Source organism: Mustela lutreola, chromosome 14 (assembly GCF_030435805.1).
Source record: "Mustela lutreola isolate mMusLut2 chromosome 14, mMusLut2.pri, whole genome shotgun sequence".
NCBI classification, from domain to species: domain Eukaryota; kingdom Metazoa; phylum Chordata; class Mammalia; order Carnivora; family Mustelidae; genus Mustela; species Mustela lutreola.
This window is the reverse complement of record NC_081303.1, coordinates 47,749,156-47,763,957: the sequence shown is the minus strand read 5'-3', so window position 1 is coordinate 47,763,957 and position 14,802 is coordinate 47,749,156. Positions and strand designations below refer to the sequence as shown.

General features: G+C 50.0%; 1 protein-coding gene across 2 annotated transcripts in view; it reads right to left on the bottom strand.

Annotated features, from left to right (window-relative positions):
* Positions 1 to 9,378: 9,378 nt before the first annotated feature.
* The window catches only part of IPO9 (importin 9), a 56,570-nt gene continuing 51,146 nt past the window's right edge, over positions 9,379 to 14,802 (bottom strand). For both annotated transcript variants that reach the window (XM_059145429.1, XM_059145430.1), the window contains exons 17-24: positions 14,580 to 14,708; positions 13,614 to 13,889; positions 13,188 to 13,354; positions 12,437 to 12,570; positions 11,647 to 11,769; positions 11,141 to 11,245; positions 10,846 to 10,922; positions 9,379 to 10,400 (exon numbers count right to left, since the gene is read on the bottom strand). In XM_059145429.1, coding sequence (XP_059001412.1) covers positions 10,290 to 10,400; positions 10,846 to 10,922; positions 11,141 to 11,245; positions 11,647 to 11,769; positions 12,437 to 12,570; positions 13,188 to 13,354; positions 13,614 to 13,889; positions 14,580 to 14,708 — 1,122 coding nt within the window. In that variant the 3' untranslated portion in view covers positions 9,379 to 10,289. The remainder of the gene's footprint in view (positions 10,401 to 10,845; positions 10,923 to 11,140; positions 11,246 to 11,646; positions 11,770 to 12,436; positions 12,571 to 13,187; positions 13,355 to 13,613; positions 13,890 to 14,579; positions 14,709 to 14,802) is intronic.

The window sequence follows — 14,802 nt, the reverse complement described above, 5'->3', positions numbered from 1 at the left end:
CTGGCGGTGCCCACAGGCCTGGACTCTGCCAGCTGCACTGGTTCCCTGAGATGGCCCCTTCCCCCTCTGAGTGGACAGCGCTGGCATGCACCAGCCTATGGCCTCATCAGTCGGGATGGCAGGCTGGGGCCACCTGGACCCCATCCAGCTAGACACCCTTCAAAAACTCCTTTCTTCATAAAGCAGTCCTGCAGAAATCCTGCATAGGCTAGGGGAGCATAGGGAGGGCAAGAGTTAATTACAGTGGAGACAGTGGTTTTGGTGGAAGGGGGGAGCCAGTTAATCCCCTTACAAATTTATACTGTCAGTATATGTCACTATGTGACATGTGACATATATGTCACTATGCCCGCTGCTACCTGGGCTACCCTGACCACGACCTGCCTGTCACTCCAGGGACCAGACTGAAAGCCTACCTCAAGCTGTGGCCTTGGTGCAGTCCCTTACAAAGCACTTTGACAGGTAGCTCATGAGAGGGTTTCCCCAACTCGGTGAGCTCAGCGAAGCCGACAGGTGACAGGTGTCCTCATCAATCCTATCGTACAGATGGAGAAAGTAGGACTCAAGGGAGTTGTAGGACTTGCCAGAGATAATACAGCCCACGAGAGGCAGAGGCAACAACAGCAGGGCCCAAGTCTTCTAAATCCAGGTGGGTTCCCCTTCCTGACAGCAGAGGGTGTGCAGTGAGTCTCTCCAGTGTTTGGAGGTGAGGGAACCCGGGCAGGGCAGGGGAGGTGCCGCAGAGCCTAAATAAGTTAGGAAGGGCGGCCAGAAGACGAGCTGCCCTGTCTGGGGCTCATGTGTGTGCTAGCACACCCAACCTGAGAGCTGGAGTAAGAGAGGACTGGTTCCTGCCCCAGGTAGCTGCAGGTAGTCTGATGGGGAAAGGGGGTGGGGAACGACACAGTGATTATAAGTACCCGTGCAGGTGCAGGACCCAGTCAGAAACACAGCAGCAGAGGGGTGCAGAGAGACGTCTCGCCCTTGACCACCCCCTAGACAGTGTGCCCTTTGCCATCCAAGTGCGCAAGCTCCACAAGTGTGCGACCCTGTGGCCGTTGTGCTCACTGCCGTCACCCAGCCCTTGCCATTGGTAATGACTGTAGGTAGCCTGACATGCAGAGCGAGGGCTGTCTCCCTTCCTGTCCAAGGCTGATCCTCCCACGTCTACTCTAGACCCCCTCTGATCTCTCCGCCTTATCTCTTTTCTTCGGGGTCCTTAGTTTCTCCTTTCTTATCAGCTTCTTTCCCCAGAGCAAAACCGAAATCTCAAGTCTCTCCTGGTACAACAAAACTAAACAAGACCAAACAAAACCAAGCCGCATGCTTCCGGAAACTCATCCTTTTCTAGCTGCTTTCTTGCTTTTCTCCTTTTCCCCTTTTCTCTCCCACGGGTCCTCCTCAAACCTCGCCCTGGTTGAGGCTTCCAGCTGGCCACGACACCCAGTTCTCACAACACCAGCAGTGATTTTCTAACTGTAAAATTCTAGGGAAACTTTTCAGTCCGCGGGATGGGAGTGTTGAGACTGAGACCGAGGGTGGGGAAGGGCTGGGGGCAGGCCCCAGGGGAGAATGGGCAGGGTTGGGAGAGCCTGGAGATGGGCTGAAACTGACTCTGTCCTGATGATGGACCCGAGTCCTGACGGAGGCCATGGAACTAGGCAGGAGTGGGAAGAGGCTGGGTGGGAGCACTGGAGAGGGACTGGGGGCGCTGAGGAGGGGGTTGTCTAAATCGTTTAGGCCTGAAGGGGCTTCACTGCACCTCGTCCACTCAGGGCACCTGGGAGACTCTTCCCCTCACCACGCCAGTCTCCCAGGCTCCAGTGAGGGGCAGAGGCTCTTTCCTGGAAAAGGACAGGAAAACAGTAATTAATCTCTGATCAGATGAGACAAAATATGAACTTTGCCAGTAGCAGGCTCTCCCCAGGGGGCCTGGAATATGATCATAGTACTGATAGTAGCTAATACTGCAGATGAATTTGCCCCTTGTACAGGGGCCGGAAGTGAATTTTCCCAGCTTGCCCGGCTGGGATTTGAAGGTGAGCTGCTGTGACTTCTAAGTCCAGGCCCTTGCAGTCCACTGCCTGCCTCTCCTGGAACATGTCTAAAGTGCTCCGCGCTATGCTTGGCATACAGAGCACGTACCTGGGGAAACTTTGATACCCAGCCCTTATCCCCAGCAGGAGTCTATGTGGGAAGAGAGTGGGATATTTAGAGTGGGGAAGGGCAGCGGAAGCCGGGCAGAGAGGAGGGCCTAGGACCATGCCTGTGACCCAGTTTGGGCTTTGCCTGGGGCTGTGGTACCCGAGTGAGCGAGCGAGCGTGCTGCTGAGTCATCTCACCGCTGGGCTGAATGACCAGCCCAGGGCTCCTCCCCACCCCCTTCTTGCTCCTCTTCAAATCAGAGCCAACTGAGTAGGCCTGCGCTCTCCCAGGGCCTTCCTGCCTTCCCAGGACTACAGCCCTGGAGCCTCCATTTCAGAGGCTTCTGCCCCCCCAAGCTGTCTGGCTCAGGGGGATTCTGGGCCATTGTGAGATAAGCTCCCTTCCTCTCCCCTACTTGCCTCCAGGTTAGTCCCATGCTTTCTCCAGTCCTCCAGCTCCCAGCTGTCCTCTGGCACAGTCACCTCCTGCAGATAGGTAATTACTCATTCCTTTCTTCCTGAGGACCCTGAGCCCTTTCTTCATTGATTTAATCTCATTACACCCACTCTAGGGTGTCAAAGACACACTGGTTCTTCCTTGCAACCCAGGGCTAGGGAGAGCAAGGCCCAGGAGAGCCCCAGAAACTTGGCCAAGTTCTCATGGCTTAGCTGGGCACTGAAGGAACCAGATCTCCTGGCTCTCACTGTCCCCAAATAAACAAACACCTCTCTTGCAACTTAAGGCCTTCCTTGGTGTCTAGCTTTATTCTCTCTCAGTGCAAATGGAAGACTGTGACTTTCAAGTTTGTCCTCTTGGTGGGAGGGGTCTGGGGGTGGGCAAAAGACAGTAGGGATCAGCCTCGCTGCAGGCCAGCCAGCTCCTGGTAGAAAGGAGCACTATTTAACAATGCCTTTGCAGAGTCACCTGCCCCCAGAATACCAGGCTTCTGCTTCTTTGCAGAGGCCCAGGGCACCTGCAGAACTTCTACAGCCTGGGCCTCAGGAAAGGAGGGGTTAGCTGGACTCGTTTGGGTGGCAGCTGTGAACAGCCTGCCCTGGAGGGCTGTGGGAGCAGCAGCAGTTCCAGGCAGCCAGTGCCTGGCCTGAGGCGCCCAGCCCAACCAGTAGGGCAGACGGGGAGGGCCAGGTTATCTTTAAATGGCACCTTACTCAGACTGCCCCTCTGCCAGCTGGGCAGGGTGGGGGCAGACAAGTGTTATTTTGGGATCTGAGGATAAGGAAGGAAGACGGCTCTGCTTACAGCTCTTTCCTTTATCCCCACTCCCTCTCCTGGCAAGGATTTGGGGACGTGGGCTTCAGCGCATCCTTTCCACCCTGGGTCTCTGTTTTCAGCCGAGTCCTGTTAATCAGCGGCACAGGGGGGACTCTCAGACCGACAGAGGCACAGGGCCTTTGCTGGTGTGACAGGCTCTACAAGGACAAGTTTGGGTAGTGAGAGTTGCTTTGGGCTTGGAATCGGACCAATGGCTGCCATGACTACTCACTATGAGGCAGCACTCCACAGTGCTTAGTACTGTGTTGAGTTTAATCCTCAGAATGAGTCCCTAATGCAGATACTATTATTATACCTGTTCTGTGGATGAGGAAATGAAGGTACAGATAATTTAAGTAGCTTGCCCAAAGTCCCCCAGCTGGTGGATGGCAGAGCCAGGATCCAAACCTAAGCAGTCTGGCTCCAGAATTCACACTCTGAACCCCTAACCAGAGCGTGGGTCCTTCCCTGTCTCTTAACTTGCTCTGCAAACTTGGACAAGCCACCTAAACCCTATGCGCTGGGCTTCCTTGTTTATAATGGGCTATGGTTCAGTCAAACCCACTAGAATCCTCAAGTCAGCTGGCAGAGGCCCTCTGGCCTATTGTCTCTCTCCCTGTTCAATGGAAAAAGAATTTACTCAGGGTCATATAACAGGTCACTAGCAGAGCTTGGGCGGGAGCCCAACCCTCTTGCCTCCACATATATTTCTGTGCTCTTGCTAGGGACGCTCCGTGAGTCAGGGATGAGGCAAGGGAGCCAAGCCAGTGCGGGATGGGAGAGCAGGTGTTGATCCGCAATCACAAGGCCAGGTGTAAGAGAAACGCCGCATTGCTTTTCTTTCCCTCCAGTTAGATCAGACCAAGTCTCTACCCTGCCCGGTGGAGGGGAATTATCAGTTCTCCTTCTGGGATCATGAAAAGGTCCTGGGATCTCACACAATGCAAAGTGCTGAGGGTGGGCCCTGCAGGCCTTGTCCTCTGCCATTCAGGGGTGGGCAAGTCCAGCAGTCCTGGCCTGGGGGTCGCAGACACAGACACCATTCCCTGGAGCCCTGGCGCCCAGCAGCCTGCCTCCCCAGGAACTCCGTGCAGCCTCTTCTTCCTTAGAAGTCCTCCCGTCCCCAAGTGCTCTGGCAGGATCCGGGCAGAGTCTCCACCATTCAGGCCCCATGGACTTCTGCTCTTTCTTATCTTCTGGGGCCCCTCCCCTTTCTTTCTCCCCGCTTCCTCCTCTCTGATCCTGTGCACTGAAGCTGTTACAGAAGCTCCAGAAGCCTGGTTGTCCTCAAGCAGCTCTGCTTTCCACTCTGCAAAAGCAACTAAGTCAAGGAAATGCAAAAAAATTTGGCTATGTTCTTGGAATAAGCAGAGGGGAAAAAACCTAGGGAAAGCAAGCCAATACATCGATAACATAATCATGCGGCTCATCACAGAAAAACCGCTTAGCAGGTGGAAGGTAGGAGCTGCAGCCACCACCTGTTTCTATCCTGTTCCCAGGCAGGATGGCAGCGCTGCAGTTCTTCCTCACGGAGCTGGCCTCCCGAAGGCTCACTGAGACCCTAATTTAGCAGCAGCATCTGTGAAACTGAACTGAGTCATTCTAATCCAGTGAGTCAGGGAGACGGAGCCAAACATAGCTCCCAGCTTCTGGAGGGCGGGGGAACGCAGAGAGAAGCACTCTCTCCCATTTGAAGTGCTTCAATGAAGTCATCTTTAATTCTAACTACAACCCTGAGGTAGGTATTAGTTCTCCATTTTACAAATATGGAAACCAAGGATCAGAGGGGATGTCACCTGCCACAGCTTCCTCCTCACCTTCCAGTTAGGCAAGCATGCCGCGTTGGAGCCACTCGAGCCCCGGGAGACTTCCTAGGCCTTCCACTCAGGCCTGTGTTCCTCCTTTTCTCTTCCTGCAGCACACTGCCATTAAGTCATAGGTACCATACAAGTCTAAAGGATCCGGTGAGATTTGCAATTTTAGGAAAACAACAGTCCTGTCACTCATTTCTCACCTACTCAAAAAACAAAACAGAATAAGCCCCAAAACAAAACATCCCTAACACAAACAAAAGGAGTGTGAGGGTCCTTCTTAGCTAGCTGGTGAACCTGTACCAGTCTGGCAGAGAAAGCTAAATCATTCACAAATGGTAGAATTTTATTAACGGTCACTTGAAGCTGGCCACTTTTCTACCTGAATCCTGCCCCCATCAACTGTCGCTTTTGGAAGACCTTTCTCTACTGGCTGTCGGGGCCCATGGACTCTCCCTTGTCAACCTTTCACTGCCTGATCTCCTCTGCTCCATTTCCTCCTGACACTCGGGTCTCTCCCCTGCACTCCTTCCTCTGGTCTCCCCTTCTAGTCAAGTTTAGACAGACGTCAGAATGCTTTCCAAAATGCAAACCTGATCCTGCCACACCCCTGCCTAAAATTCCTAAGTGGCCATCCATTCCTGGAAGAGGGCAAGGCCTGCAGGGTCCCTCCTTGTCTAGTCCCCACTCATCCCTCAGCTGATTTCTGGCCAAGAGCCCTGTGAACCACAAATTCCAACACTTTAAGCCCGTGTCCAAGCTGTGAAAATGCAGTCGTATTCTGTGAGGGTCTTAAAGATTCTTTTCTCTGGGGTGTCCTACCCCACCCTCGTCTGCCTGGCAAATGCACGGGGGAGATGACAGAAAACTGTCAAAAAGTGCTAAACCTACTTGGATCAGAATCACACACTTTGCTGTGTGACTTTTGGCAGGTAACATTTAATGACTCTGTGTTGCAGTTTCATCAGCCTGTAGATAAGGTGAACAAAAAAGCATGCACTTTGTAGTGACTAGATGGTCTACGTGAGAAAATGCAAGTAACACTTTGGAACAGTCACTGGCATTTGGTGCTTCTGAACCCTGAGCAGTTGGAGCCACCTTGCAAGGGCTCAGTTTAAGGGTCACCTTCCCCATGTAACCCTGCATGCCTTCTTCTCCCAGTTACCATTAAGGAGGGGATTGACCCCAGTACTTCTCTTAGTACTGCCCACATCTGTTGCATTATTTCTGACCTCCTACTGGACTAGCTTCTTGAGGGAAGGGGCCAAGCCTCTCCAGCATCTAGCACTGGCCTTGCATGGAAAAAAAGTTTAGTATTTGCTGAGCAGAATGAACACATAGTGGTCAGAACCTGGCTTTGAGTTTATCATTTGCTTAGTGGTCGTACGTCTGCCTGGCTGGGGTGAGAAGTATAGTCTTTCGCTGGACAGCCCTTTCATTTTCCAAAGCGGTGTCCTGTTTTCCCTGAGTCTTCTCAGCTCCTTCAAGCTTCTTCCCCCGGACACAGATTTGGTCCTCCGGTGCTTGGTTTTCCTCTTGCAGATGGGCTTGCCGTCTGTCGGGGAGCCTCCTGTTTGAGCACCATAATGGAACAGAGCTCTCTAGGATTGCTGACAGACACAGAGGACTGAAACGATTTTACACAATCTGTGTCTGCTACCCCAGCCAGGACGACACGGGAGTTTAGTGAGGACATGTTAGCAGTTCCTGACATCATAAACACTTATTACCGGCACACAGAATTGCTAACAAGAGCATAGTGCTCTGTAATCCTTAACTCTCTTCATACTCATCAGTTTTGAAAAACAACCTTACCTTTAAATCCTGCCTATTTTAGAGCTTATAGAGGTATTTGCTTGAATCCTAAACTGTCATCCTTCCCAGGGGTTCCTGTTGTCTAAAATTCTGATCAGCCCTGGAGCCTGGGTGACCCAGTCGGTTAAACGTTCAACTCTTGATTTCTGCTCAGGTCTTGACCCAAGGGTTGAGCGAAGAAGGCCCCCCCACTCCGCCAACCCCCCATCCTGCTTGGGATTCTAACCCCTCCCCTATCTAAAAAAAAATCTGATCAGCCCCTCTCCTATCTAGTGCTGTTTCATTTGTAAAAGGCCTTCATATCCTCTTTTGGAATGGCTAAGGCATTAAAAAGCCCCCTCATCTGTCATTAATATCAAATAAGAGAAGGACAGAACCCTAGGGCACAGCATAAACCATTCCACAATAAGCCCGTTTGTCATCTGAGAGTTGGAGGCCAGTAACCAACTTCCCCATTCCCTAATGCTTTGATTTTACTGTGTCCAGATTTTATGTTAACAAAATCAGACTACGAGTCTAGTTTGGCATCCTTTGCTCTGAATTCATAATGAACATCTATTAAACCCCAGTGGTTACAACATTATTTATCAGCTTGCGTCATCTGTCTGTATTCCCTGATCACTGTCACAGATCGGGCAGGGACTTAGAATCAGCTTCCTTCCATTCTTGGACTTCCACCTCCTCCATCTACTGGTTGTTTCTTCCATTTTCCCTGCAGTTCTTTCCACTAAGAGCCTAAACCACTGCTGTTACTCACCAGGCTCTGGAGACCTAGAGTTATTTTACCGCAGCCCAGCGCTCTCTCAGTCCCTTGTTTATCTTGAGCTTCAACTCCTTCCAACCGGTTGGCCCTAATCTTTTCAGACCCAAGGGAGCTCTTTGGCCAAAAGAAGAGATAGTAGGAGCTGGAGTTCCTTTATGTCGGTAGTGCTGGACTCCAGCAGATCATTTTTCTCCATGCCGATGCTGGTGTAGTCCCTGAACTCCTCCTCGTCGATAGAATGGGATTATCCATGTGCCTGCTGTAAAGGCTAAATGGGACGATGTGGAAATGCTGTGGGAGCACGGGAAGCGCCTGCACACCAGTGTAAGACCCTCTGCTCTCATCCACAACAGTATGTCTCTTAGGCACGGGTGGCCCCCCAGATGATATAAAGATGCTTTCCATTAGGACTCGAGTTTTCCAGTCCTCCCCCAAAATCAGCGAGAGAACCTCTGTCAAGAGACCATTTTTGGCACTAGATACAGACTTTTTTTTTTTTTCCTCCTAATCAGCAGGCCTAGACGGGGCCCATATCATTCTATATATGGGAGCCCCAAGTCTTCCCAAACTCAGCAATTCAACACCAATGGTATGAGACCAGTCTTTTGTGCCACAATGATGAGTTGATTTGGCCTTGTGAAACCTTCAGCATTGAAACCAACTGGCACTGCCTTGAGATCAATGATGGAGTGAGTTTCTAAGGCTGACTGTGCTTTTCCTGAGCTACAATTGGCCAGACCTTCTATCATCTCCCCAGTAGGAGCGACACTCCCATCTCAAGGGGGAGAAACAGCAGGGGCAGTTACTAGTTTCAGAATCTGCCTGGCAGCAGACCATACGGTGCACACACCCTCGGACTTTTCAAAGACAGTAACCTCAACACTTTTCCCAGCTCAGTCAGACGTGGAAATTATACACCAGGGACACCTAGTGGTGTGAAATCACTATTGGCTACAAAATCCTTAGCTTCCATTACAGTCCTGTATAGTAAATGCCCCATAACTGGGGCCCTTTCCTCAAGAACAGAGACTTAAATTCACTTTCTATTCTATTTCTTGTCTGCAAGACTGGCAACCTAAAGAATCTTCTATAGCTCCTAAAACTCGGGCACCAGGCATGGGCACTATCAAAAAAGGAAATGCTGGGGTTTGCCTCCTTCCCTTTATTATCCTCATTCACTTCTTGAACCAAGGGACCGCCATTAAAAACCCTTGATTGGGGGTGCCTGGGTGGCTCAGTCGTTAGGCGTCTGCCTTCAGCTCAGCTCATGATCCCGATCAATCTCCTGCTCCATGGGAAGCCTGCTTCTCCCTCCCCCACTCCCCCTGCTTGTGCTCCCTCTCTTGCGGTTTCTTCTCTCTCTCTGTCGAATAAATAAATAAAAAGTGGCAAAATTAAAAAATATTTGATTGGATGATACTAGTTCTCTAAGAATCATTTTGAGCTAGGTTAGCTAAAACACAATATGGTATCTACATGGCTCTGCCTATTCCTTTTTCCCTAATTTTTATTTTCCTACTAAAAGGGACAGAAGGTATATATGCTGGGATACCTTATACCATGCGGACTAAATTCATTTGTAAAGATTACTTTACTCTCCTAGAAAAATACACATTGCAAATTTGAGGGCTACAACTTATCCACTTTAGAGGATTCCTGAGGGAGAGGGGGTAACCTTTGAACATCAGACTGTGTGGTGATGTGTGGGAGAGGAATATTAAATATGGTTGGGTCAGGAGGACTTTTAAAAAATGTTTTTCCCATTTTTTTTTTTTTTTTTTTCTAAAAAAGGAAAACCAACGTGCCATCTGTCTGGCTTATTTTGTGTGTGTGCAAGTATACACAGGGATAGGTTGGGGGGGGAGGGGTTGTGTCATGCAATGAGGCAAAAACAAGATGACTTCCTCTGAGAGGGAAGCCTTAGTGTTGTAGGAGGGAGACAAGGAGAGGTCACTGAAGAGGGCTCAGAATGTAGTTGCTCCCTCTTGTTCCTATGGAGAACCCAGAGCATCTGTGGTGGAGGGCAGAAAGCAGAATCATCTCTCAAGTGTATTCCTATCTGAACACATCAGATGTCCTATGAAAGTAAACAGGCTCTGTTTTAGAATATAAATGGTCATGACTTCCTGTGCTCCTGAGGTGGGGCAAAATAATCCATGAACACATAATCCTTCTGGGCAATATGTTTCTGGAGTGGCCAGCAGAGGGCTCTAGGAACAGAGGTGAGGGCACATAGGGAGAAAGGTTTCTAGAGATGGAGTCTCTTCAGGGGGTCTTTGAGAAGTGTCCTTTTTTCCAGTATTCGTAAGTGACAGCACTGGTGAGCTTGGTTTGAATTGTCAGTGTCACTCTGCAAAGGCCAAGGGCCAAGAGTCAGGAGGCCACTCTAGGTTGAAAAGAAAGTACATCTCGAGGCCAGTTAAGGGCTGCAAAATGGTTTGTGGCTGAGCCAGGAGGAGAAGATGTAGAAAGTCTCCGTTTTTTTAGATGCCAATGGTCTGCAGAACCCGCCTCTCATTGTCATTAAGGTGGCCTGAGAACATTATGTAGCAGGGCTGCTGAGCGAACTGGCAGAGGAAGTCTGTGAGATATGCCTGGCGGGGAAGAAAAAGAGTAGCATCACTGAGGGTTTCCAGGCTCACCATCTGTGGCAGGGCAAGAACCCCAAGTGGTACAGGAAGCACTGGCTTTTTGACAAATGCCACCATGCTGAGGGGTGGCTTTCTATACTCTTGGATCTGGTGCAGGCTTAATCCAGAGACTAAATTCCATAAGGAAAAGAAATTTTCCCAACAGGTCCCATATTTCACCCAAGGACTTTCACAAGATAGCCGAGTTGCAAGAAATTGGACCGCCATACTGGCAGGTATAATGCTAAAATACTTCCAGCCCACCCAGAGCCCTTGACTACTTAACAAGATAGGAACTCTCTGCCCTGAAGCTCCCAGAATGAACTATGAATGGGTTTGAAGCCATATTCCTGTTTCCGGGGCCTGGGACATCGTCACCTGCAAGACATTGGTCTCTGGAAATGCGCACCTGCAGGTCGATCTGATAGAGAGGATCCTTCAGGGCATCAGGGTCATCTTCCTCGTCATCCTCGTAGTAATCCTCCTCTGTTAGACACAGTCAACACAGAAAGGGGTCAGGGCCGGGGCCCCTTCCTGCACCCCAAGCAGGGAGGCATCACCACACAGCTGGGGTAGAAGGGCTAAAGAAGCCCAAAGAACGTCCCTTGTGGGCCCACCTCTCTCCTTTGGCACCCTGTTCTTGGTGCCAGTGCACAGAAAAGGAATTTAGCATGGCTGTCCTGTCCTCTTCTCAAACCGCTTACCGTATTTGCTTGTAGCGAGAATGTCAGATAAGAGCTGGCCAGCTAAACCATCCTCTTCCTCCTCTTCATCCTCCTCCTGGTCCTCCCACATATCATTGGAGTCATCTACTTGGAGATGGAAAGCGGCTGGAGTATGCTCACACATTTCCCTTCCCAAATGCAAACAGGCCAGAACAGAAGGGTCCCAAGGGTTTCTGCAATGTGGCCTGTGGCCAAGCCCTCCCAAAATGTTTAAATGGAAGAACTGAGGGTGTTTTAGTGGGTAGAGAAAAGGTTGAGAAAAACTGAACAGAAAGGGGTAAGCAGCTTGCCTCCCGGCCGCCTCCCACCCCAGCCTCTGCAGAGATTTCAGAAGGCGGACCTCAGGAGCAGCTCATCACGTGTGTAGCAACGCTAGCTAGCCACATGATGGGCATGTACTAAACATTTTAAAAAAACCCCATGATTCAGTAAGCCAAACTGATAATCTGAACATTTGTAACTTGATCTGCCAGAGCCTGGTGCACCTTGACCCCACTCTGCAGGAGTGGCCTGGCGTGCGGCATTGGCCTCCATGACGTTGGAGAGCTCATTGATGATCAGCTTCAGGATCTTGACCAGTAAAGGAATGTTTGTCCAGCGCTCAGGGTCTGGAAAGGAAAGGCAGGGCTTTTAACAGACTGTCCGTGGGCTCCCTTTGGCAGGGCTCCCTCCCTCCTGCGGCACTGCTCAGCAGACACAGTTCACCAACCCTCAGGCTTTCCACCATCCCAGACCATATCCACTTGGCACAGAAGGATTTAAAGTTAAAGAACTTCAATCCGCTTGGTATTCTCAGAGTTCAAAAGTTAGGACAGATAAGAGTTCAGGAATTAGGAGATAGGTTTTGGCTGGTAATAAGGCTTGGACACCAAGTAACTGTACAGAGCGCATTACTCCAGTCCCCATGACTTGCAGTTCGAGAAACAGCAGAGGTGATTATAAACCTACGGCTGAAGAGGGCAGCTTTGCACTCGCTGCCTACAAATCACTGACGTCATAGAACAAAAGCAATCTGGCAACAAAGACATGCTCAAATGCGTATCAGAGTCCCGAATGAAGCTGGAAGTTGGGGTCCCTGAGATTGTTTTTGCCAATTTTCAGCAGTAAGAAGGAACCATATGTTCTGATCTGTTTACCTACAGCTTTCTGTTTCTTTTTATCAAAGCCATCACTAACAGCTGTATTTTAAAAATCGAGATCACAGTGCATCCTTGCCCCCCACCCTTGCCACTTAGCCCCTAGGGAAGAGACTGGAGGGGCAGCAGCATCACCCACTTTTGGCTGACTTCGAGCGGGTGCGGATGCCCTCATCCATGCTGTAGATCTCCTCTCCCTTCACGCGGATATCCTGCAGCCGTTTGTCATCTGCATTGATGCCGTGCTGGAGCAGTTTACACAGTGCCACAGAGCTAGCAAGGAAGAGCCAAAAAAGGGTCAATCAGCAACCCATTTGGAGTTCACTCCAAGGAGATCGGCAATTATGTTCTAAGACTCTTCTCTGGGTTGGTGAAAATTCTGTTCACAACAAATTAGGAGAGATGAGAGAACTTAAATGAAAATGGGATTTAGTGTTCATGAGGATGGGCTAATGAAACTTTTGAACTTTTTGAACAAAGCTAAGGTGGGCAAGGATCGCAATAGCTGGCCACACCAAAAAGTGCAATGGGGTAATGGGAACCAGTGGGACGCAAGTCTAGGATGGGAAGTTAGCAAGCCACAGTTAGAAGGCTTGGGTTTATAAAGGAGAATAAGCCACTAGCAGTACTTGGCTAGGTGAAGTCTATGGCAGTGGGGGATCTCTAGCCAGCAGAGAGGGGGAAAAAATACAGTGTATTTGTGTTGACTGTGTTTTAGAAATTTCAAGACGACAGCTATTCAAAGACCCCGATTAACAATAAAGAAATAGAGGGAAAAGGGAATACAAGGGGGCAGTTTCACACGTTGAACAAAAATGAGTGAAGCAAGTAAGGGAAAGCAGAAATGCAAGGAGAGGGCAGAATGCCCACAGAAGAAATATGGGCCCTACCTGACTTTGCCCTCATACTGGCCATAGAACAGATGCTGCCGGCTCGTCCACTCAGCCATTACAAATTCCAGGGCAGGTTTGCCAGTAGGTCCTGGGAGGCTGCACAGGAACTCCAAGAGGGGTTCCAGCTGAGTGTGCACCAGATGAGCGAACACCATGATCAGAGACTAGGAGGTAACAAGAAGGACATCTGCTTCAGGGAAACCAATTTCAGAGAGCTGGAGATGAGAGGGAATGGGGTTGGCCAGTCAAGAAACAGAGAACACGGGGAGTTCCTTGTCAGTATTTCTTGGGCCAGAATAGACAGATTTTACTTAACTGCTCTGCAAGGATCGTAAGACAAAGTAATACCTCCAGGCCTGTATATCGATTTCCATCTCTACCACCTGGAGGTTGGCAAAGCCCCGCTCCCCACTGTCCTCTTACCTGCATGACACTGAGCGTTTCTGCCTGCTGCATCTTACTGAGGATGGCACGAAGAATCTGGTCCAGATTCTCCCCCAGCTCCCGCCCTGCCTTGGAGATGAGGGTGGAGACGAGGCGACCCACAAAGGCCGCAGTGAACTCGGAGGTACGGGGGTCCAGGAGCTGGCTCACCACTTGCATCACATACCACAGCCCATTGTGGCCCTGCTCATCGTGCCACTGGGCCACCTGCTCCAGTGTCACTGACACGTAAGCCCGCAAGCACTCTCCACCATTCTGGGGAGACAAAGGTGGCAAACGAGATTAGTGATGGGGGAACAGATATCAGGAGGCCCTCGGTCTATATGGGCCAATGTTTTTCTTAGAGGCCTATGTCTCATAAAAGCGATGAGCCTACAGGGTTTGTGGTGGGTACATACAGTTGGAGTCAGGAATTTACTGTTAACAGATATAGCCATGCAATATACAATCCTTGCTTTACCAAATCAGCTATCTCAAAAATCTTACTTCTGATCACAAGGGATCATGGCCAAGTAAACTAAGTTTTAGCCATGAAGATCTACCTCTGGTAGATGTTTAAGATGTAAGCAGTGATTGTGGACACTACAGGTCTTTATGAGAATAAAGACAAACAAACATATGAACCACTATCTGCCCAGAGATTTCCAAAGGCCTATTACATTGCTGACTTTACTGAGTCAGGAAAGACTTTCTTAGAGCTTCAAGTCTGTAGGTCTGTAATCTCATCCACAGTAGCAATACCCAGATACAGATGGGCAGGATGTCTGGCATCCATACCCTTTAAGATCATAACAGATTCCAAAGCAGAGAGTGCTTGGGAGGGTCTCGGCTGGATTTGAGAGACCTGTATCTCTAAAGCAGGAGACTGTGTCAGCTTTCTCAGGCTACTATAAGCCTATGGCCGGGGAGCTACCTTCCCTCTTCTAGTCACCACAGCTCTGATACCTGCATGGTGGCGTTGTCATCTGTGTGAAGGGTGCACTGTGCCACAGCAGGGAAAGCTTGGCAGATGAGTAGCTGGGAAAGGGGAGGCTTTGTATTCCGTACTACTGTGGTCAGGATATCAATGGCCGTCTGAAGGAGAGAAGTGGGGGAGAAAAAAAATCAGAACTGCTCCTAGGGTGGGGGTCAAGGGTGCCCAACATCCAAGATCCTTATTGCATGGACA